The sequence below is a fragment of the Myotis brandtii genome, unplaced genomic scaffold, assembly GCF_000412655.1.
Source record: "Myotis brandtii unplaced genomic scaffold, ASM41265v1 scaffold441, whole genome shotgun sequence".
NCBI classification, from domain to species: Eukaryota; Metazoa; Chordata; class Mammalia; order Chiroptera; family Vespertilionidae; genus Myotis; species Myotis brandtii.
In genome coordinates, this window is record NW_005366873.1 from 1,840,777 (window position 1) to 1,866,717 (window position 25,941).

Below are 25,941 nucleotides of genomic sequence, written 5' to 3' on the forward strand. Positions count from 1 at the left end.
CTTACGGGTGATTAAACTATCAACTTTTCCCTTGTGAATAGTTGTTAAATATTTGCTTGAGACAGCATATTCAAGATTAGCAAAACTCTTTTCAGGGATCATGTCAATCCAAAGTATAAATGCAGAAAAAAAATTCTACCATCTGTGAAATGCTATAAATAGTGGCAAACCAGTAGAATAATTTAGGGCAAAGATTCCAGGTATTATGTCAAAGTGTGTGTAATGCCACTCCCCTGGCATCATGATTAAGGTGACTTACATTGGTTATCATCATTTATGCAGGAGAAAAGCAAAAGTTAAAAATATACACATTCCTATAGTAAACAGAAAACAGACAAGGATCAAGAAATTTTTAAAAATAAACCTTCTCATACTTCCTCTATGTAAGAGGTTTATGTTAGTCACAAATTCTAGGAAGTTATTTCTATTGCTTTAGTATGATTTGCAAAAAATCCTACTAATCATATAAATATTTGGAATGTGAAAAAACAATGCAGGCTGGTGGCTGGGTAAGAATAAGAATGTTCATTAAAACTGTACTTTGAAAGTCAAATACTAACCTAAAACACTGTCTAAACAAATATTTTTGGGTTTTTAATGTACATGAAAATGCATATAATATGTCTGTGTACAATGTTAAAAAATTATTAGCAGATATATCTGGATTATCAAGTTAAAATTGTATAAACTTATTTTAGAGAGTGAAACAGTTTATATCCTTAAATAGGAAAAGATAAAGTAAAAATATTCTCATCCTATCCAACTGGCAATGAGATGTATCATAATCAAATGGTATTAAAAAATGGCCATGGCCTATTTGCCTTTTATTATAGAACTTTTTTTATTTTGAGGAAAGGTTTATGAGGTAAATACATATAATTTTAAACAGAATTCTTTACATTTCTACCTCTCTTTAAATAGCACTAGCAGGTTACAAATGAAGTCCAAGTCCTAATCTGTGCATTTCCTTACTGCAGAGATTTAGGTAACCTGAATAAAGAGAGGTAGGATGTTCAATTATATTTCAAAAAAATATAAGAAAATAGGTTGATGGTGGTGCTTAAAAGATTATATTTCAAATTTTAGCACTGTTTTTGAAGGGGGAAAGGAATACTGTCTATAAATATTTATTGAATGTGGTTCATCTGATTTTAAAAAAACTTGTAAGCTGATTAAACCACAAACCTGTTGAATCAGTTTTAGTAAAAATAAGAATAGGCTTTTAAATAGTTATAAAGAGACATTATGATAAAAAAAAAAAACTTTCAATATCTTTTGGGTTAAAAAAAACCCAAGTGTTATCAAATCCCTGTATGTTTCAACCTTAATATTTTAAAGAGTAACATATTAGGATATATATTATACATATTAATAGCATGAAAGTGCATTACATGGAATTCACTTTGAAGGCTTAGAAGTAATTTTAAAAAATATCACAATAAATGATCGTTAACTTAAATTCTGAATATGGGACCTGAAAATCCTGGAACCCAACAAATCTGCATTTAATTCCTACACATAAAATGTGAATTTCTAAAACAGACCATGATTCAGCTGTCACAATTCTTTATCATTAAAAAATATCACAGGAATGTGACTCTAAATCCTTTCTCCTTGAAAGTCCCATTTCTGAGGACTCATTCATTACCTGGTAAGGTTGTTTATTCAGGAAACAGTTCAGGGAGTGAGTCTGTATGTCCTTAGAGACTTTTCTGTATAGAGTTGTAAGGCATTAACAATGGTAAGTTAGAAGAGCAAGTAACATAATAAAAAGAGAAATTCTCTTTTCAATGTATTTCAACTGAGAAAACCGCAGAAGAGAACGAAGAACACATTTACCACCCAGGTCCTCTAAGCTTCTACTCTGAGGAAAGATTTTGGGGGGAGGGAGAGGCTTAGAACAGACCTTATGCCCTGAATGTCAGGTGTCCTTATACGAACATGTGGACTGGATCTCGGGTACTCTTTAAAATTATTGTGAAATTACACATTTAAGTGTGCTGCTCGCTATTAATAAAGGTAGAAAAAGTTAGTTAAAATATTTGATATCATTGTTATCAGCAAGCACTGCAAATTATCTCATGATAATATTCTATACTATAAGTGTGGACTTAAGTCATGTGTCAAATAGCAGCATAGATTACAACAACATAGTTCAGACAACAGTCAGTGACTTAGTTGGTACAGCCAGAACAAAGGAATTTGCTTATAATAAATAATTAAATAAGGAGCATAGCTGTACTTTACTATCAGCTGCTAGAACTGAGCAGTGGGTTTCTTGGTATCCACAGGCAGGAGTGAAGTTTCTTGTCATAAGTTACAGTGACAGTGAGGATGGAGAACAGACGGCTGTGGAGACCGGTTGCTAGCTTGCTTGCTAAAACGCGTACTTGAGCTCTACTGGAGCTGTGCAGCCTTGCTGTGCATCGCTTATCTGTAAAGGCTGACTGAACAAAACTCCCTTCATCATACAGGCACTGCTGTCTGCGCTGCAGTAATAAAGAAACACGCTGACAGATATAACGGCTTCAGGTGACAAGCAATTCCCAGGAATCTGCAGTGAGATGGTTGGTTGATTGGCGATGTTCTCTATTTCGCCAGATGGCACCTGTCCTTGAAGAAGCCATTCATTGCCTAAAAGGTAAAAAGGTAAATTATTAAGACTGTATAAGAAAGATAAAAAGTATTCAGGAATATAATATGAAAACTACAAAAAAATCTAGGGAATACAAATGTATGTTTAACTCTGCAGTGACTTGCAAATTGAAATTATGATACATTATTGTCTATCAAAAGGTAATAATAAAAAGTAACACTGATTTTTTAGAAATAGTAATACTGCATATATTATTCTAATGTCAAAACTAAGAGATTATGTCTACTTCCTTATTACATAAAACTCTTCCAAGACTTAATACATAGATCTATATAACAGAAGTCTAATAAACCACTAAAAACTTTAATCTTCTAGTATTTAAAATCGTTAAATGTCTTTATTCATCTAGTGCCTTCTGTCAGAAGGAACACATGCACCACACTAGGAAGCACGTGCTTACAGACATTCAGCTTTAGAGGGGGTTAGAGATCAAGAGCCAGCAGATGGGAAGTGCAGGGCACGCTTTCCTGACGTCTTAGGTAGAATACACTGAGTGTAATCTAATGACTGATCGATGGCTCCTGCAAAAATGGAACCACCTATTGAGTAGTGATGAGGTTCTAGGCCTACTCTTTAGCTTTCCTGTCTCTTTCTTTTGACCTCAGGATGAGCCAACACTCAGAGCACCCGTCTTTAGTTTACTGCATCTATTATTCTGTTGACTAAAAAATCAAACTTGAGGAAAACATGCCAAATAAGAGTAAGGAGAAGGGGAAAGGTGAAAATCTAAAGAGTTAAATCCAGAGCTTTTATGAAGGAACTTTTAAACAATTATCTTAAAATGATCTTTAAAATTCTTTGGCCTCCTTTATTTCTGAATTGAGGAGTGTTTTATTTTATTGAATGTTTGATTTTGCTAAACAGCAAGCTGGTGGGAAACTTCTTATATCTTAAATCAAACAGCAAAGTAAACTGGGCCTTTTTAATACCTAATTCTTGAAATAAACACAGAATGTTTCTTTAGATATTTCTCAGATATGTCACACATGCGATTTGTGGTTATAATATGCTAGTGGTGCTTTGTTTTTATGCTGGGTATTTTTTGTTTGTTTGTTTGTTTTTGGCTTAAAACCTTCACATATGCTGAAAACTAAGATTATACAGACCAAAATTTAGTTAAAAATAAGTGATTCTGTTTCTAAATAACTGGCCAAGAAAAAATGTCCTTTAATCATAGGTGTATAAATGTATCCTATAAAATAATTTCCAAAAATCTTATTTGCCCCTATACAATAAAAATGGAACCAATATCTTAGACAAGTGATAAAATAGCTAAGAATTTGCTCTATAAACTACTTCACTGTCCTTTAATACTATCCCTATTTATAGTCCAATGAATCAACATTAATTTGTGTGTTTGACAAAGTAGAGTTAAACATGTCAATATCCTATTTTAAAAATCAATACACTGCTCTATATTTCACACAGACAAGTTAAATTAACAGTGATCTCCAAATGATGCAATGCTTCCAGGCCAATGGACACAGGCAGAGCAGCTAAACTGGCTGTTGAGCACTTGCCTGAATTACGGAGGCATGAGGAGTGGTCACGGTCTGAGTACTCTTCTGTCTGCAAAGCCAGCTCCAAACACCCTCCTAGTACTGCAGGACTCAGCCCTCTCTGGTGTGGGGAGTAAGGAGATGTTCCACACAGGCTCAGATACCCCAGAGCCAGACTCCCAAGCTCGAATCCAGCAGTTCCTCCTGGCTAGCCTACCAAGATCTCTCTGTTCTCTTGGTATGGACACCAAGTGTGTTGTTGCAGGGCAGTAGTTGCTGCCTGAGAATGCACCAAGGTAAGAAGGCACAGAGCCTGGATCTGGGTAACGTACAAAAGAAAAGTGTGTGAGAGGGCACGAGGGAGGAGGGTCAGGGAGGAAATGGAAGATTGAGTGAGAACGTGTGAAAGAGCGTGGGAGACTAGGACAGAGGAAGATCATGAGAGACAAGTCAGCATTTAGTTCTGGACAACTAATATTTTACTTCAAAGTTAGGGTCCAGTCTGTTAGAGCGGCTAGAGAGCACTGCTGTAAGGCAGGCAGGTCACTGATTCCTTACTACAAACTGCTAAGTTCACACTGATTGAAACACACACTCAAAGCTTCACCTAATTTACAGTAACTGAGTACTATGAAAATAGGCTCAAACAAGAAGTATTCTTAGATTAAAAGGATACAAATTATTAGCCTGGATTCTGCTCATAGTAATTCATTTGTTTTCAATTACACACCCTCCAAAAATGTTGTATTTTTCTACTTGAATGGCACACTTTTAAAATATGGCTTTGGAACCTGTTTTCTTGTAGGAAGCGAGTAATGGAGCATTAATTCTGTCTGGCATCTCTAAAGAAGAAAATGTGGCTTCAGGCTTAGTAACTGGTAAGTCAAGTCTTAATGATACTATTATATTGAAATAAAATAAACAGCATTTGAAAGCTCTAAAACATTTGATAGATGCTATCTTGAAAAGCAAAAGATAACACAACCAAAGAACTGAATTGGAAAGAGCTCATGTCATTTCTTCAGTGAAAAGCAAGCATATGTTTTTACAAATATATACTCATAAGCATATGTTTTTAAAAATATATACTAAAGGGGAAAATCAACTTAATTCTTTAGAACAGAATCTGTGAGATTCTATTACTGAAAGGCATAGTGGCAAACACAGTGAATACTGGATAAGGACTGTGGAGACCCACATGGACGGCACATGACCTGCCACTGTAGCAGACCTGCTTATACTACTACTCAACACTCACCTGCACTGCCTGCGCCCTGTGGCTACACTTGGCTGGAGAGAAACAGCCTCCATGTGGACTAGTCTGGCTTTCCATCCTTGACGGGTAGCCTCCAGCTATTCAGCAATCACACTGCTTTTCCTTCATGTACTCACCCTCCCATCCTCCTGGATGACCCTCTTCTCTCTTCAAACCTCCAAAACCTTCTCCCCTCTCACTCACTGTTGATGGCCCGTGCTTCCCAAGAAAACAGAAGCATCAGAAAAGGGCCTCCACAAACCCTACCCTCCACAGCTCTGGGTCACACAGGGGCTTTCTCTCCTAACTGTGCAAATGCCCACAATCTACTGTGCACCTGGTCCCACCACATCTCATCAACTCTTTCTCTATTGGATCTTTGCCATCGATAAACATGCTGTTCTCTAACTCCATTCCCTCTTCTAGCAACTGCTCTATTTTCTCTTATCTTTGCAGCTAAACTCCTGAGTTATTTGGATTTGCTTTCTCTAGTTCTCCTATTCTGTTTTCACCTCCATCATTCAGAGGACATCAACTAACTCTCTGACATTAAATCAATGATCAATTCTTAGTCCTTATCTTACCTGATCTGTTAATAACTCTTGACGCAGCTGGACATTCTCTGGGTTTTGCTCCTGCTTGCTTCCCTGGTCCCTCTCCTCCCTCTGTGCTCTGCATGTTGGAGTGCTCTAGCATGGTGCCACTCCAAGGATAGTCCGTGGACTGGTACTCATTCACAGACCATGAGGTAAGTACAGACACTGAGAGTAAGGTTTAGAAACTTTCATAACATCCAAATGGGTAATTGGTGGGGTTTTGAACTTTCTTTTTTAAAAAATGAAATTAATTTTTAAGACTAACAACTCTATAGCTAGTTTGAGAGGAAGCAGCACAATGGAAAAGACAAAACCAATTATAAGCAGAACTGGGTTCAAATTCCATTTCTGGCCTAATTCCATATATGTCCTTGAGCATTTACCATAATCAGTACCAGCAGTTATTATAATCACTATTTCTTTGAGCCATCAGTCCTCCTCATAATAGAAGGTGCCTTTCACAGCTCTAACATTGGAGGACCTATCATTCTGGGACCACAGAGGTCAGCCTCGGGTGATGGACTTGCCTAATAGCAAATGCAGGCAATTATGATTGAGTAATTTTGGATGAGTTACACTGTTTTTTAATAAAAGAGATAAAAGAATTTCAAAGACTAAAGAAAACTGCTAAAGTGGGGTTAGATCTATTTTGTCACAAGACTTCCCTCAAATGTTGCCCAACTAGAGAGTAAAAATATCATATACAAATGAGAAAGATTAAACATCAAGAATTTATGGAATATTTGCACTTGCAAGATTATTCACATACCTTCAGCTGTTAGAAACCAGCAACTGGGTGCCCCTTCAGTGAGCTTTGTTCCTAACGGGAGGTCTAATCTCAGCTGGAACTGCAGAGTCTGTCCCGGAGATGCAGCCACGGGGGGGAGTTGAACGGCTGGAGCTGATTTCGGTAGTTTGGGTATTGTCTGTTTTTCTACTTTTTCTACTAGGAACGGGCCATCTACCACAGCATTTCCAGAGCTGAAGACCGGGAGCTAGGAAATAAGAAAATGTGTTTATTCAAGCACAGGTACTTTACAATAATTGTAGAGTGAGAGTTTATTTTTAGACTTCAGGCTGAAATGAGGTTTAGAAATATATTTTGTTTTGGCAAAAAAATTACCAACACTTATGAATGAAAAAGAAATTGTTCAATATGTTCATGGATGGCAGAAAATTAAAACTATATCAATTTAAATGTAGTGGATATAATATACATCCTCTTATAATTTTCATTGCCAACTGTATGATGCCATTCATATATCAGCTCTGTGTCACAAGAAATTACATGCTTTAAAATAAAAACAAATTGTCATCATAATATACCTTGGAAATTCCTAGAATTTTAGGAAAAACAAACTCTTGCATTTTTAAAAAATTTTATTGGAGACCATGTGTATATCTTTAAAAATTGATGAGAACTTCTTTCTATCTTATTTCCAATGTCTTGAGAAACATGGCTTCTAGAGCTTCCTTGGGAAGACCATTTGGTAATGGATTCACCATAGGAAACAAAGATTACATGCTAATTTAAGAATCAATAAAAATAAGACTAAACAACCCAACCCACACAGTATGTGAGGGTAATTGTGTCAGTGTGTCCACATAATTAAAAACAGAGGAGTCCTCTTTTTTTTTTTCCTTTTCTGAAAGTTCAAAATCTTTCCAACTCCCAGTATCTTTCTCAAACACTCTAGACACAAATGGAATTTTTACTTAAAGAAAATAATATGATATCCTTCACACAGACATTCACGTACTCTTCTACCTACATGCTTCACTTTCACAACTGGAGACGGACTAACCAAAAGTGCAGTCAGTGCTAAAGATGTTAAAGTCACTCATAAAATGGTACCTTTAAGATTACTTACCACAGAAATAGTTTTTGTTTCTAAATCCATCACTTTAATCTGATGATTATTAGTGTCTGCTACATATAGTAACTCGCCATTCTCTCCAATACACAGGCCTCCTGGTTCATTAAAGGTCGACTCGGTGAAACTGGAACTGACATTACTTGCATCTCCAGTTCCTGCTAATGTTGTACACTGTTTTGTTTTTGGATCCACAACTTTAATCTAAAAAGAATGAAAAAAAATCATATGTCTGAAACTCAAGCTCATGTTTGCAGTATAGAAAAGTACAGAATCAAGCAAGCCAGAGAATTTTTGCTTATTAGTATTCTTAAAAAAAATCATAGGAAAATAGGCATTTCCACATTTTCTTGAAAAAGGCAAACATTCAAATTATAGTCTAAGGGGAGAGCTGAAAACCATGTAAAATCCCCAGTTACATCTTACCCTCTGGAAATAAACTTGGATGAAATTTTTTTAAGTTTCAAAATATTATTCTCTTTTCTCAAAATGGGATACAGTTGGACTGACTTCTCATGAGCATCTAACATTGGCTGAGGATTTGCTACTTACGTTAAACTTAATGATTTCCTTTGTCTCAATTGTATTAAATTTATAGTCTTTCATCACAAAATATCAATATTAATTTTCCACGAACTTTATAAAAAATAAAAATAGGAATAGTTGGATAAATGAAATGCTTTTAATTCTGTTTTAACAGAATTATTTGCTAATAGGTGCTACAACTATGCAACTAAAAAATGTTCATTTGTTAAATGACATATTAATTTCTGTGCTACTTACCTTCTCCTTATTTACTGAATTTGTTACTAAGCAGCTTTGATGGGTTGCAATTCCCAATTTTGGCTATATCCATTGGAAGCATGTTTTATTTACTAGTCCTTTCCCCAGCTCAGAGTACCATCATACCCTCTTTGCAAAGATAAGACCAAGAAAAGAAAAGAGGTCTTATATATAGTTGTCAAAGACTGTTAACTCCTCTTTATGTTTTCGAGTGGCAACTGTAGGAGGCTCACAGGTTTTTCAGCATTTTAAATACAACAGATGAAAAACAAGGTGTTATATAATTCTGTCAAGACTCACCTTGTGATTATATGAGTCTGCCACATAAAGTAAATTCCTTTTCTTGTCCCACGTTACTCCAAGGGGGTGCTGAAGCTTTGCACTGATTCCTACTCCATCAACATCACCAAAAGCAAATAAGTTCTTTTTTAAAAAAGGAAAAGAAAAACACAGCTCATATTAAAATTTCTAGAGTGTTGTGTTAGCATATAAAGTGAAAATTAAGATGGCTGTATATGCTGCTTAAGTTAAAGGGGAAAAGGTCTGATTTCATACAAATAGGGCTGGGTATTTGATTCAGACTAGGATAAAAATGATAGAATTTTGAATTTGTATTATTGTGTGGTACTTTATAGTTTTATTGACAATAATCACACACCTGGTCAAGAACAGGCCAAGCTGACCAATCTGGTACTCTTTATACCATCCTGCCAAATATCTAATTTACACTTTCCTCTTATTAATAAATATTTTATCCTTCCTTTCTCTCTGAAGTCTGGACATCTATACATATAAAAGGCTAATATGCAAAGTGTCCCCTTGGGAGTTCAACCGGGAAAATGAGAGTTCAATCACTTGCTGTGATGTGTGCTGACCACCAGGGGGTGGTGTGGAACATGGCAGGGGACCGGCGGCGGCGGCGGCGTGCGGGTGGTGAGGGGAAAGGAGGAGCCGGGGGGGAACCGCGCGCTGGCGGCACGTGGGCATTGAGGGAAGAGGAGGCGGGGAACCTGATGGGCCCTGATCACTGGACATGCCTAGGGACAGTACCCGTGCATGAATTTCGTGCACCGATCTTCTAGTTTATACATAATCAACTAGAGTGAGTTTGCTTTTCTTACATGGTTTTGTTTGTGTTTCTTTATATTCACCTTCCCTTTGACTTGACTTACACTTTAACCTATGGATAGGCCAAGAACGCTCTCTCCCAAATTTTACGAACTATTCACAGTTCAGAAAAGTGCATTTTTTTAAGTGTCTGGGCACACTGTGGAGGGATTTCATTACCATAGGATCTCGTTCTCCTCCTACAAGGTGCTTCACTGCTCCGTCTTTCAGTGAAACGGTTCTCACAGTGCTGCTCTCACTATCAGCTACAAACAGACAGCTCCAGGGATCTTCGGAGGCCAGAGAGAGACCTGAAGGTTGGGCAAAACCTGCCTTGTGAGGATATGCATTATTTCGATTTTCTTCATTTCCACTTCCAGCAAACCGAAGGCAGGTTCCTTTTTTTAAGTCACTGAAAAAGACAATGCATAGGTGAAGTCAACATTGTTATATGTGTCCAATTTAGTTATTAAACAAATGAGTGTTAATGATGAAATCAATGGTGGTAAGCATTGTAAAAAAAATAAAATCTAGTGATCTTGGCTCAGTTAAATTGTGCAAGTCAGTTTTCACTGTAGTTTTTCTAATTGTTAACTAACTTATTTATCCGCTGTGTAGGGACCTTTCTACATTTTTGAAATACATAAAACTGAAACTATTCTCAGTGGTCAGACAGGAAATCCCTAACAAGGTTAGAATTACAAAAATAATGATTGTATCAGTGATGGTATAGATTTTTTTTTCCCCTCCAAATGTTCAGGGACAGGTACAGCTGGATCCCACTTTAATTTCTTCTTAGATTCATACAATATTAGGTCCTGACAGGGAATTAAAAAGATTATCTAGCTCTTGATAGATTAAAGCTTGAGTTTCCATTTTAAAAAGTTTTGTTTTCTTATACATAGTAGACTGAAAGATTACTTCGACAACCAGCTCAAGCATTACCCACTTTAAGAAACGAATACAGGATGATTATGCTGCTCTAACAAATCAATTATGCAAATCAATTTCTTATATACACTACGGAATTTTCTACTTCAAGGATTATTGCAGGATTCCTTATGTAATGCAGAGAAAGTTTTACACCATAGTTTCTGAATTTATGCTGGAGGGATTGTAAGGAAAGAGAAGAAGCTGACTTTGAAGCAAAATAATGAGATTCCATGCATATCACATCCAAATATGGCACAATATACAAAAGTCTAAAATGACCATCAGTCACTCTTTGGTCGATATGTTCCCAAAGCTCAGTTAGGCAGGGAGCAGAGGATGGAGGCAAAGGGATATAGAGTGTATAAAATATGGCCACTTACTCAAGGAACTGGGAAAAAAAATCTAGTCAGAGAAATACAGGTAATAACTAACATGTCAAATAAATTAAAGGTAATTACTACAAGGAGTCTTAATCTAAAAAGGAGTTCCCTTAAGAGGTAGAAAGAGTGGAAACAGTAACTTCTAAAATGTTAGGAGTCATTCCCACTCAAAGATCAGTAACAAAGATAAAACATCCTTAAAATTATGATACAGGTCAATGTGATCTGGGCGGATACTTTCCTAATAAGAATGAGAGTAAACACTCTACTTATTTGGTATTTAGTCAACTCTTGACCATTTAGGTCCAACACAGCCATCACTTAGAACATTCTGGCCATCTCTGTTATTTCTTTCTGCTGTTTAAAATTACGTCTCATGGAAAATGTTTGGTCACTTCACTGTTTAGGCTACTACCATCTCCTGCCTGGATTACAACAATAACCTCCTACTTCTATCTATGTCTCTAGTCTTGTACCTCTCCAAATGTCCCCAGTGTTTTTAAAAAAACAATTCTTATTATGTTACTTACAAGCTTAAAACTTTCTAGAAAGGCATGTAATGTTCAAATCTCTTAAAAGGGCTCACAAGGCACTTCGTGATATGGCTTCTACTGACATGACTAGAGTCATTTCTTGCCTGAAAAACCTCCACTCTCCTGGTCTGTGTCCTACTCCTCTATCAGGTTTCAGTCTACTAGTTTCTTCCAGAAAGCCTTCCTTGATGGATATCAGGTGTTCTTCTTATTTACACAAGGGACAATTTCAAGTTGAAGGACTGCTGCAGTCATTTTTTTTTTATACACAGCACCTTCCCCAACTGTCTTGTTTGTTTGCTAATCTGCTTCTTAGTCTGTAAGCTCACTGAGGACAGCAACCATATCTTTTCATTTTATTCTTAATTAGTGAGTATATTTCATTCCTATTGCCTAGCATAGTGCCTAGCATACAGTATGTTTAATAAATAGAGGAATTAACTGTTGCAAACATCATACAACACAGCACACACATACACACTATTTGAAATATATCTGATATTTTGGATTATGCATACAACTGCTCCTTTCTATTGATAAAGGTAATCAGGATGACAGGCATTTTCTATGGTGACTTGACAGTCTTTCTGGCTAATACTTTCATTCATTTATTTATTCTGCAAACCCTTACTGGCTCCTCATATGTACCAGATACTGTGCCAGGTATGGGGAACACAAAAATGAATGAGAAAGGGTTCTTTCCTTTCAGAAGCAGTCTAGTAAGACAAAATAGTTAACAAATAAGTGCAACCAAAAACAGACAAGGAGAGTCAGAGGAAAAGAGAGAGGTGGGGAGGGGAAGAGAAGACGAACTTACCAGGGCAGTGACATAACTACGTAAGCAGTGCAGTGAAATCACAGGGAAGACTATGATCAGTTCTACCTGGGGTGTTAGGAAGAAGAGAAAAGGCTCTATCGAAAAAGATATAAGAAACTTTGTAGAGACACTACTTTTTCACCTTTATATCCCCACCAGTGACAACAAAGCTACAACCATTTGCTGAATATGCCAGGCATTAGGCTGAGCTCTTCACACATACTGATTCTCAAACAAACCTAAGAGGGAAGTATAAATAAGAACTCAGAGTTAAAGTGGCTCCCCTAAGCTCGCACAGATAGTAAATAGCAGACCAGGATTCAATCTCAGGCCTGCCTACAACACCGAGCTATTAACCACGATGCTTTATAGCACTCAAATACCTGGACTAATGAGTGGGGATGCCTGCACTGTGAGTCAAAAGGAAGTGCTCACCAAATGCCTCCAGTCTTCTTTCTGGACGCTCAGTGGGATTGCTCATCCAGGGTCCCTGAAGTTAGATGAGGTGTGGTCGTGAGACTGACTGTGGCTGATGACATGTAAGTAGAAGTGATGTGTCACTTCTGAATAGAAGCTTTAAGAGGTATTAAGCGACTCACCGCCCCTCTCTCTCTGCCAGGATGACTGGCAGAGCTCTAGATGGCGGCTGCCGCATCAGCCTGTGTGGCAGAGCAGTGCTCCCGGTGCACCTAAGTGAGTGAGCAAAGGACCAAGCCTTGTCTTAAGCCACGGAGAATCTGGCTGTTTGTCATGGTAGTGTATCCCAGCACCTCCTGACCAGAACAGTAAGTGTCGAGAGGATGGAGACTTGCAAAAGGGAATTCTGTGAACTCCAAGTTGTGCAGTTTACCCCAAAAGAGATATTGCCACTTACTTTTTCTTTGGTAGTCGGCCACAGTCCAGCAGGAGTGCCCATATCTGATGAGTCCCTGCCATGGCTATCCACAGAATGTCATCTCTTTGGACCTCTGAACCTTTATAAAAGTAAATAGTAAATAATATGTACATATTTTGGTTAATAGAAAAACACCAATTTTTTTGAGAAGTTTAAGGGAAGACAGTAATATGTTTATAAATCATCTGATAGAAGAAAATAAAAATATTGCAATGTTTTAAGTTGTTTTTGAAAATTTCTATTTTCCTTGTGAAAGACATACTTCTTTAGACTTATAAATGTACTGGTAAATTCACAGAAATCCAATGTATTCTTAATAGTAATATGCCCATGCATCCTGGGCACAATGTTTTCAAACATCTGATTTTTTATTTTATGTGATAAAAGAAATGGGTTGGCACATACTTTCTAAGAAATTGGTAGTCAAATAACCAGCACTAACCACCTAAATTATATACTTTAGTAACAGTTTCTCATGAAAACACTGTCTATTTTAATATTTTAAGAAATGTTTATATCTGCGACAATATCAACTTTTAGACTTAGATACACATCACAACTGCTATTTAAAAATCAACTGTTTAATTGGTTAGAAAACTTTTTCAAAAAAGCTCGAGTATAATATAGCTGTTTACTAAAAATTAAATAATTAAAATGAACAAATAGTTGTAAAAATTAATTTATAACTTATTACAATGTGACAAGGCTCTATTTCTCAAATTCATTTTGTTAAATATTTAAATATTTTAATTTTAGATGTATTCTAAGGCTACTTTTACATGTAATTGAGATATTTTAACTAAAATCATTTGGTCAGACACATGCTCTAAGAAATTATCTTAGTAAGGCTATTTTATTTATATTTTCTTTAACTTCAAGTAGTTTGTATCTAAAAGAAACTTTTCTTCCTTAACTTGTATTACTTTCAAGTGCCTTTCAATTTAACAACAAAAATGATGACGAGGGTTCTCAATGAATGTGGTTGCTATGCGCCAAGCATTTTACAGAGATCATCACTGAACTTTTCTCAAAGCCCCAGAAGACAGGTAGTGCTATTATGTCCTTTTTAGAGATGAAGAAACTGACGATGAAAGAGGGTAGGTAACTTGCTAGGATCACAGAGCTAGTAAATGAAGGAAGGAATCGGAACAGGCAATCCAACAGAAAAATCTATTTTACATGTTGCCTTTTCTCTGCATTCTTAATTACTATCCTATAAAATATAAAGGGAAGCAGTTTATTTCAATTTAATTTTTTCATAGTCAAATATTGTTATAAACATAAATTGCATTAAAAGTGATAATGGCATTCCATATATTCTGGGGACTCAGTCTCTGTTTAATGTTTTAAAACTAGATCAAAGGCTTTACATAATTATTTTATTTTGCCCCTTCCATGTGAGGATAAAAAGGAAGGTGACTATAAGCCAAGAGAGAGCTTTCACCAAAACCCAGTCATGCTGGCACCTTGACCTTGAACTTCTAGCCTTCAGAACTGTCAGAAACTAAGTTTCTGTTGTTTAAGCAACCCCAGTCTGGTATTTTGTTATGGCAGCCTGAGCTGATAAAGACAGTCCCCTAAGAACAGAAATTAGACAAGGATATCTGCTATAAACACTTATTTAGCACAACAAGAAAAAGTAGCAAAAAAGTATGAAGATTACACTTCATAGTATAAGTATTAGTTTGGTCCTGGTTTCTGTATACTTATTTCCTTTAAACTCCTAAGGAATGAGAAAAAGTGACCAGGCTGTGTCAGGTCAAAATTCAGTTGTTGGGATTCTATCTATCACTTGATGATGATGGTGGGGATGGTGATGAAAATGATAACCATCCAGAACACTTCCTATGTTTAAGGTCCTGAGATGATAAACATCTTACATGAGTTATTCCCTTTAATAACTTAATAATGCCTTCCAACCTTAAGAAGTTTAGTATCATCTCTATAAAGAAAGTGAAATTCACAGGGGTTAAATAATTCGTGGAAATTCACACAGCTAAACCTGGAATAATCCATTAGGAAGTTGATTACAAATCAGCAGTGTTCTGATCAGAATGAAGGGATACAGAAGGCAGCCTATGCTCTCTGGCCAGTTCTTCTGTGGCCTGCTCTTTTCTTCCTCCCTTTTGCCTCTGCCCCATGGATTTAGCTCTGGCTTTAAGTACCCAAGTGCAGTATCACATGTGATCACAAATAGCCATCTGATCAAACTTAACCATGGCTTTCTACTTCAGCTTCACTCCTTATGCCCTCCTCTCCCTATGGCCTCTGGCTAGGTAATCTTTTACAAGTATATTTTCCCAGTCCCTTGCCTTCCCATCTTTGATTTGGTTCAGCTTAGTAACATCTCTTCGTGACTTTTATGAAATGACTCCATTCTTATAGCAAACAATGAAAATAACATTGATATATTAATCATTTCTTTGTACAAGCACTAAGTGCTTTCCATATATTCTCATAATTCTCACAATAAGCCTTTGAGATAGGTACTATCAGCATCTTCAATTTAGATGAGGGAATTGAGGCATAAAGAGTCTAGTAGCTTGTCAAAGTCACACGACCACACTAAGATGTAAAACTGGCTCCAGGCTCCATGCTCATAACCAGCGTGCTACACTGTCTTTCAAGAAGTTTTTACTCTGCCTGATCATTTCTCTGAGGACTGAAGAGTTTTTACAAATAAAATGAGAATTAAAAAAAAAAAAGGTAGTCTGGCATTTATAATGTCTATCAAACTAACGAGAGTCACTTTAACAATTTATACTGTTTATCCTGGATTTAAAAATCTAAAGCACATAACTGTATCACTAAGTTATATGCATATATGCATAATCCATGGACACAGACAATAATGTGGTGAAGGCCTGGGGCGGGGGGCGGGTGTGGGGCGGAGGAGGTAAATAGGGAGAAAAAAGGGAACATCTGTAATACTTTCAACAATAAAGATACATTTTAAAAAATTTATACTGTTCATCCTGGTTTTTAAAATCTAAAGCACATAGTTGTATCACTGAGTAGGGTATTACTTTTGTTCCTTCTAACAATTACGAACATTTCCATTTTAAGTTAAGAGCACACTTAGTACCACTGACTTTCAACAGTCACAAATTAAAAATAAAAAAGGATAATGCCAAAAGCTAAAAAGGTTTGGGAAAGTCAAAACCCCTCATAATCATCAATAAGGATTACTGAAATAGTTTCAGAAAGCAGAAATAAAATCAGCAAATGAAATATAGAAATGAAAAAACACCTTCAATCCAGCTTTTAAATATTCTGTTATTTTAAGTAACTATGATCAAAATAAAGTCCACTGACTAGAACCCTCATAATAGCATCTGTGAAATCATCCATTAGTGTAAATAGTTTTTCTCCATAGTCTCTAAACCTCCTATGAAGCAAAGCCTTAAGCCACTAGGAAAAAGCGACAAAGCCCTGGGCACAGGAAAAGACTAATTTGAGGACTGGAAGAGGGCAGAAGAAAAACATCTCTTCATCTCTGGGAGAGGGGCAGGAAATTGTCTTTGGTCAAAGACTCCATACTGATACCAAGCACGGGTTCCCCACTGCTGGAGGGAAAGGAGGAAACTCTTCAAAACCATTCACGGATTAAAGGCAGAGTTTGGATGCCAGAGAGAAACAGAACAGAAACAATGGAAAAAAAAAAAAAAAGCTCCCATTTCCTTTCATGGACCACAGGCACTGTACAGGGGTCCTAAGACTGAGACTGTTCAGAACAACAGAGAACACTCCCTTAGAGAATGATAAACAGCAACAGGTCACCTGTCATGCAGCTGCAAGAGTGAAAGAGAACCACTGTGGTTCAGCTGTACAGGACTACTGAAAGCCGAGGTGGAACCCTCCACCCCCGGCCTCTAGGTCCCCATGCTTAGGCAACACCAGCCCACAGCTAAAGGAATTCAAAAGCTATGGTGAACTGACAGAACTCACAGCAATAACAACACCCAGACCCAGCCCAGCTTCTGACTACATTGACTCAACCTCCCATAATAGTTGGATAAATACTATTGTCAGCCCCTCTAATTCCACACAAGATCACTGGAATTTAGTTAAAATTGAAAAGACAAACATAAAGTAAGCAGCACCCCTCCTCCCTGTCCCTGCCTCCCCACCCCCGCAAAGAAAAACCCTCACCCAAATAAATACGTACCCAACCCTCATCAAAACCAAAAACCAAAAAACCCCCACACATTTTCAAGAAACAAAGCAATCAACAGTAACAGACTGAAAGATTACCTGAAATCTGGAACTATATAACATGGACTTTGAAATTACTATGCTACTATGTTAGAGAATCTAGAGAAAAAGGTGGCATACCTAAATTTGTAAAAAAATTTCAGCAGATAGATGGAATCTAAGAAATAGTAATATGGAAATCCTATAAAAATATCAGATGAAAAATTCCTTCAACAATCTCATCAACAGACTAGACACAGTTGAGGAAACAATGACCCTAACGATAAATCAATAAAAATTATTCACACTAAAACACAAAGAGAAAAAAAGGGTAAAATAAAAAGAGCACAGTATGTAAAAAGTGCTGGGTATAATATCAAGAGTCTAATATATGAGTAACTGAAATCCCAGAAAGAGGAGAAAGGAGCAGAAAAAAATATTTAAAGAGATAAAGCGTGAGAATTTTTTCACAGATAATGAAGGATATCATACCACCACATCATAGACTCAAGAATTCTAACAGGATAACTCCTAGACATATCAAACTGCTGAAAACCAAAGAGAAAATCTTAAAGGTGTCCAGAAAAAAAGCATACACTTTATTTTGTTATATTTATTTTTTAATATATTTTTAATGATTTCAGAGAGGAAGGGAGAGGATGAAAGAAACATTAATGATGAAAGAGAATCATTGAACGGCTGCCTCCTGCACCTCCCCTCCACACACACTGCGGGGGTCAAGCCCGCAACCTGGGCATGTGCCCTGATTAGGATTCGAACCATGACTGCCTGGTGCATAGGTTGATGCTCAACCACTGAGCCATGAGGGCCGGGCAAAAGCACACATTTTATACACAAAGGATCTAGGAAAAGAAATAAATCAGACCTCTTATTTAATACTATGTAAGCTAAAAGACAATCAAATGACATCTTTAAAGTATCAAAGGAAAAAAGAAAGTCAACCCAGACATATATGGAGTAAAAATATCTTCCAAAAATGAAGGCTGAATACTTTTCCAGACACTCCCCTTCCCCTAAAAAAGGCCAAGAGAAATCATTGGCAGCAGCCATCTGCTACAAGAAATGTTAAAGGAAGTTCTTTAGGCAGAAGCAATATTAACCTAGGACTCTTGGGACTGTTAAGAAAAGAGCCACTTTGGAAAGCACTTTGGCAGTTTCTTATAAAATTACACATTTATCATATGACCCAGCAATTTCATTCCTAAACATTTTCCAAAGAGAAATAAATACTTATGTCCACATAAAAACCTATACACATGTGTTTATACAGGCTTTAATAATTGCTGTAGACTAGAGGCATCTGGAATGTTTATCAACTGATGAATAAACTGTGGCACAGCCAAACAATGAAATACTACTCAACAATAAAAAAGAACCAACTATTGATACCAGCAACAACAGCAATGAATCTCGAAAGCATTGTACAGAATGAAATAACCAGGCATAAGAAATGCACTGTTGCCAATGGCTGGAGAGGATGTTGGAGGTGATGGGAGGAAGACTGAGCAAAGGGTCATGAGAGAACTTTCTGGGGTGATGGAAATATACTGTATCTTCATTGCAATAATAGTTATAAGATTGAATGTGTTTGTCAAAAGTCATATAACTCATACCTAACAAGGGTGAATATTACTTTCTGTAAATTATACCTCATTAATTGGACTTAAAAAACCTTGCAAACACAATTCAATGTGATAAGATAGTACAAGAATCATCTCTCAAATTTTAGGCCTATAAATACAACTGCTTTTAGTTTAAGCTTTTGTAACTTGCTTTTTTCACTCACCAGTTACATTGTATAAAATTTATTCCTCAAAAATTCTGTATCATCTGATTATTTTTAGAGGATAAATGTATTGTATAGTATTTTATAGCATATTAACGAAACTCCAAGAACCATATTATCTAAGCACTTAAGTACCAACACTGTAGATTATAAGACTAACATACTAAATAGTTAAATTTTGATCATAAAAGGTTGTATAAGAACAGCTAAACTTCTATCTAGGGAAAACACTGATTAAAAGGCCAAGAAAGGTTAATGGGATTCAGACATATTATCCTTTCTATAAATGATTCTAAATCAGGTAAAGTCTACTTAGTGACGAGTGGGGTTTTGAACTTTAGGATGAAAAATCTCTCCAGTTATTGTCTGGCAAGAGTGAAGTCATGCATTTTAGAAACGTGGCAGAGTTTCTGCTGAAAATGAATATATTGTACCTAGTAATTATTTTTCTTACATTGTGACCATATTTAGAGTGATAATGCTTTTATCACTGTAATGGCCATATTTAGAGTGATAATGCTTTTTATCACTGTAATGGCATAATTAGGTTAAGTATTCAAAATTAAAATACACAAACACATTTACATAGTATAATGGGTATTTCAAGTCCCATTATTTATTAACTGGGTCTCTTGATAGGGTATATATATTTAACTATGTATTGGTCCTTGTTATTTTTCATTTTATTTACCTAATCTATTTTGCTCCTTTGTAAGGTTTAATTTTTAATTAAATATGCATATGAATGGATGCATTATAAAGTTTAATAATTAAGCATCCATATGCAAACCACCTAGCTCAAGAAAGAACATTCGTGCATCCTTTTATGACTATAACCCCTCCTCTTTCCGGAAGGAACCACCAGTCTAAAAAATTTTTTTCCACTTTCTTATTTTTCAGTTTTACCAAGTCTGGATTGATCTCTCAAGATATAATTAGTCTTGCTTACTACTAAACCTTCTGTAAAAAAATTTCATACTGTAGGCTTTTTGTAGCTTTTTTCACTCAACAGATTCCTTCTGATACTTGGAAACCTTTTTCTCTTGGCCAGGAATTTAGAAGGTGTTGAACTTAAGTGTATTCAAGAATACGCCTCTTGCCAAGTACCTGAGTGAAGCTATTTTAAACTGTAAGTCAAATGAAGAACCACATGCGTATAAAAACCTGTTGAGCTAAGTAAGGTAGGACTCGCTTCCTTTACTGAAAACTGAGCTTAGTAATGACACAATCCTCAGATTGCATGTCACTCCAGCTGGAAGCTGAGGGAGTACTTGTCAATAGAGCCAAGATTTTCCTTGGAAAGCATTTTGGGTGCATTCTCAATACAAGACAATCAACCAGAAATTCCATGCTATAAAGTATGCCTGAAAAACTTTTAGCCTAGCAAAATATTTAAGCACTCCTTGGCCATTAACTAAATCCAACTTAGTAAAGCATCCAATAAAGTACATCCTGTTTATAAGCTCTATAAAGTCTGATATATGTGACAGATTGAATTACTGGTCTCAATTCTTTACTCCTCTGTAATAATATTAGATACCCACACCCTTGACATAGCCTCATTGTAGGCAAGGTGTCTATCCCTGCCCCATAACTTTGAGCTTAGTTATGTGTCTTGTTTTAATAACAGTAGGTAAGCAGATATGACATAGCTAAGGCTCAATATGTGTAGCTGGGCTTACTCTCTTGTGCTCCTGCCTTTTGCCAAAAGAATATTCTCAGGAAGCTACTGGTCCAAGGAGAAGGAGAAACAAATGGAGATGTGCACCCAAAGAAACACTTTGGAACCAAGCCCAGACTCTGCCTTGATCCCATATGTGAGTGAGAAATAAGGTTTAGATTTGTCTAAGTTTTGGGATGATTTCTTATGAAGCATTGTGACAATTACTGACAGATACAGTAACTACAGGCTATAAGTTGCAAAATGTAAAAATTAATTACTGATTTCTATATGGACTAGTAGCTATAAATCATTGGGGGCTCATACACTAAGGGCAGACACTTTTCTTCCTTGTGGAGAGTAACAGCACACCAAAGTAACAATTCTCATCCACTTTGACTATTTTACTGCAGGTATGTTTCAGACTATTTTTCCATCTGTAAGGTTTATGTTGAAATAGCTCAGTGGCAAGGAGGCGGGAGTGGTAAATCCTAGTGGGAATGAATATTTTTAACCCTGAAATTATTTAGAATTGTTGGTGCATAGTGATGAAAAGACTGAGTTGTAGTTAGTTTTTTATCAGTTTTCAAATTCTATATATACTAGAGGCCCGGTGCATGAATTTGTGCACGGGTGGGGTCCCTCAGCCTGGCAGGCAATCGGGGGTCTGGCCGGCCAGGGGGAGGGACCAAGGGAGGTTGGCCTGCCAGTCAAAAAAAGACCATAGGAGGTTAGCCAGTCACGGGAGATTGGCCGGCTGTGGGAGGTTGGCTGTGGGAGTGCATTGACCACCAGGGGGCAGCTCCTGCATTGAGCATCTGCCCCCTGGTGGTCAGTTCGCGTCATAGCAACCAGTCGACCAGTTGTTTGGTTGCTTAGGCTTTTATATATATAGATCATCTATGTTCTTATTGATTGCACCTGGGATGTACTGCTCCCTCTACCACCCCAACTCCTTCCCCACTATGATTATTGTGACACAGAATTCCAAAAAGGAAAATCTCAAAAAGAACTTGTGCAAAATCTCCAAGTTATACATATTAAGTACAGGTAGTACCAAAAATTCATTCAGTTATTTTATGAATATTAAAAACTCTATAAAAAGTTAATCAAATGAAAAAAAATCAAGGTCTTTGAATTATAAGCAAATTGGCATCATGATAAAAAATTATCTCAGATGTAAAGCCATTCAACTAAACTGATGCTTATCCTATATAATAAAAGGCTAATATGCAAATCGACCAAACAGTGGAATGGCCAATCTCTATGATGTGCACTGACCACCAGGGGGCAGACGCTCAACGCAGGAGCTGCCCCCTGGTGATCAGTGCGCTCCCACAGGGGGAGTGCTGCTCAGCCAGAAGCCCTGAGCCGGGCTTTCGGCTGACGAGGAGCAGACCTAAGTCATCAGTTGGACATCCCCCAAGGACTCCTGGACTGCAAGAGGGCGCAGGCCGGGCTGAGCGACCCCTCCCCCCGTGCTCAAATTTCATGCACCAGGCCTCTAGTTCACTCTATAAATATTTTAAGACCATCCAAACCATTTAGTCCCAAATTCTATTTTCAGTGTATTCTACTAACTTACTTTTATTCATTACTCTGGTTGTAGATATGTAGATAACCATCCCTGTATCACTGAGGGCCAATGAGAAATAAGGACTTATACTCCTGGGTCATCTTATAGTCAATTAATGTAGGTAACAAAGATTGTAAAGATAATGTCAATCTTATTCATTATTAATACCTACATAATACAGTAGGGCAAAGTGTTTTTTTCAAATTGCTCAAAAGAAGCTATCATGGTTCAATACAAATTTTAATAATCTAAAAAAAGCAACTGTCACTTTTTAATTTCTTTTTCAAACTAGAAAAAAAGGACATTGTTAAATGGTATAGTTCATGAATAATTGTTTGAAGTTCTGAAACTAATCCTAATTTAAGAATATTCAGAGCAACATTAATTGAAAGCTGCAGCTAAACTGAGATTCTTTAACATTAATTCAGAATAATATATACACTATCTTGTGCATAAAACATAATGTGTAATGTTACATGTTATATAAAATATATTCCATTTTGTATACATTACTGCTGGCTTTGCCTTTATACAATAAATCTCAAGACACAGGCATAAAAGTATAAAATTACTAGCAATAGAATTAATCCAAATGAATGTCCCCACCATCTTTTTAAAATCTTACATTTATGAAACAATGTTTACTTATATTAAGTATTAGAAGTTTACATACCTGATGATCCCAAAATTACATCCCATGGGGAACTAATGGGCTGTTGCTCTCCTTTAGCTCCACCTTCTTTATCTGTACCTTGAATACCAATGCCAGCTACAGTGCTCACCATCTCAGCTTCTAGGTCAATCTACAGAAAGGAATATGTTGTATGCAATGCATGTTACCTTTTATTTTCTTTTGTACATGAAGATTTTTAATAAAAACATATAGAAGGTATTAGCAATACAAATACTTTCTTTAAAAACAAAAAAGTATAAATCCCTGGGAATTAGGGGGAAAGAAGGATGAATAAGCGGAACACAGGATTTTTATGGCAGTGAAACTATCCTGTTTGATGCTACAATGGTCAATGTATACATGTCATGGTGCATTTGCCAAACCTACAAAATGTGCCAACCTAGAGTGAACCCTAATATAAACGATGGTCTCTGCATGATAATGATGTGCAGGTTCGATAAGTGTAACAAATGTATCACATTGGTGTGGAATGGTTGATGGTGAGGGAGTCTTGCAGGGATGCGGGGAAAGAAACTGTGTTTTATGTTCAATTTTGCTATGAATCTAAAACTGGTCTAAAAAATAAAGTCTACTATCTTATAAAAATGTAAAAGCTTTAAAAAGGTTTAATTAAGAATAGGGTGATCTTGTTATTCAAAAGCACAAAACTCAGTCCTTTTCATTTCCTCACCTGTCCACGCCCCCACTTCCCTCCTGCCCCCCTCATCTCATCATGCCTCTACCAGAAATGGTGTTGATCTTCTTTTAACTATAAAATATTTTAAAAGAAAGTGAAATTTTAAAGCAAAATCTAAAAAATTCACATTTTTTGAAATTAAATGTATTTCAGTTATGCTTGGCTACTAAATGACACATATACAGCTTAATATATGCCAGCTACTGATCCAAGTGTCATCCATCCATTCATCCTCATAATGACTATGATTATCATTATTGCACAGATCATTATGTAACTTTCTCAAGATCCTATAGCTAGTAAGTCCAGGATCTGGGATTTGAATACAGGCAGTGCTAGCTCTACTACGTTATATTGCCTCTGCTGTATACATTGGAAAACTAATGCATTCTACTGGGGGGAAAAAAGCTCTGGTTTCATCTCCTGAGACCCTTCCACCAACACTTTACCATGAACATTTTTAAACTAGAAAAAAAGTTAAAAGAATTTTGCAGCAAAGATCTATACACACACCACTTATTATCACCATTTCACTTACTTGCTTTATTACATATTTTATCCAGCTATCAAGCTACCCACCAACAATGTATGGGAGTTCCAACTGCTCCACATTCTTGCTAATATATAATGTTTTCAGTCTTTTAAATTTAAACCATTATAGTGGATATAAAATGGATAAAAAAGTGATCAACATCCTGAGTTGAAAAAGAAATGTGACAAGGTCATTCTTATACCTTCTTTTGAAAAAATGTCTGATCAAATCTTTGACCCATTTTTTATTGGGCTGTCTTCTCATTTTTAGTTGTAGGAACCTTTATATATTTCATGGATACTAATCCCTTCATAAATATGTTTTGTAAATTTTTAAGGTTATTTTATGACAGTTTGTGGCTTGTCTTTTTAACAGTAAATTTTAATGAGCAGAAATTTTAATTTTTGATAAATTTGAATTTATCATTTTTTTCTTTTATGACTGTGTTTGTGTCCTGTCTTTGGAAACCTTTGCCCACCTTTAAGTCATGAAGATAATGTTTTCATCTAAAAGCTTTAAATTTTTAGTATTTACATTTAGGTGTGTGATGCATCTTGAGTCTATTTGTATATAACGTGCGAGGTAATGTGTTTCTTTTTATCCCCCACATGGGTATCTAGTTGTTCAAGCACAATTTGCTAAAATGACTTTCCTTTCTCCCTTGACTGCTTTGATGCTTTTGGGAAATCATAACTGTATTTGATATGACGTTTCTTCTAGGTGCTTTATTCTTTTTATTGATCTATATATTAACAAATTATCAGTCTTGATCAGTGTAACATTAAGTCAGTCTTGAAATCAGGTACTATAAGTCTTTTAACTTTGTTCATTTTCAAAATTTTAGATATAATAAATTCTTTATTTTGAATTTCCATGTAAATTTTGGAATCCACTTAATACCTTCAAAAAAATCTGATGGAGTTTTGACTGGGATTGCACTGAGTTTAAAGGTCAATTTGGAGAGAACTGACATCTTAATATTGAAACTTCCAATCCAATACTGGATTAATTTTTCTTAGCAATGTTTTATAGTTTGAAGTACACAAGTCTTGCATGTATTTTGTTAAATTTATTCTAAGTACTTTGTTTTTATTGCTACCGTAAATAGAATTTTAAAATTTTAATTCCCAATTATTATTAATATATAAACACAGAGTGGATCTTTTCTTATTGACTTTGTATTCTGCAACATTCCTAAATTCTCTTATTAGTGCAAGTAGCTTTTTCATAGATTTCTTAGAATTTTCTATGTATACTAGAGGCCCAATGCACGAAATTCATGCAAGATCTCACTCGATGATCTCACTCATTTGTGGAATATAATGAACAACATAAACTGATGAACAAAAACAGATTCGACAGAGAAGCATCGATCAGACCATCAAACCTCAGAGGGAAGGTAGGGGAGGGTGGGGGTAAGGGGGAGAGATCAACCAAAGGACTTATATGCATTCATGTAAGCCTAACCAATGAA

At 36.2% G+C, this 25,941-nt stretch overlaps 1 protein-coding gene across 2 annotated transcripts in view; it reads right to left on the reverse strand.

The window, feature by feature from the left end:
- Positions 1–836: 836 nt before the first annotated feature.
- NHLRC2 (NHL repeat containing 2) overlaps positions 837–25,941 on the reverse strand; it is a 41,438-nt gene continuing 16,333 nt past the window's right edge. For both annotated transcript variants that reach the window (XM_014546356.1, XM_014546357.1), the window contains 7 exons: positions 23,239–23,368; positions 13,308–13,407; positions 9,951–10,182; positions 8,964–9,086; positions 7,878–8,084; positions 6,776–7,001; positions 837–2,634 (listed from right to left, as the gene is read on the reverse strand). In XM_014546356.1, the coding sequence (XP_014401842.1) occupies positions 2,378–2,634; positions 6,776–7,001; positions 7,878–8,084; positions 8,964–9,086; positions 9,951–10,182; positions 13,308–13,407; positions 23,239–23,368 (1,275 nt within the window). In that variant the 3' untranslated portion in view covers positions 837–2,377. The remainder of the gene's footprint in view (positions 2,635–6,775; positions 7,002–7,877; positions 8,085–8,963; positions 9,087–9,950; positions 10,183–13,307; positions 13,408–23,238; positions 23,369–25,941) is intronic.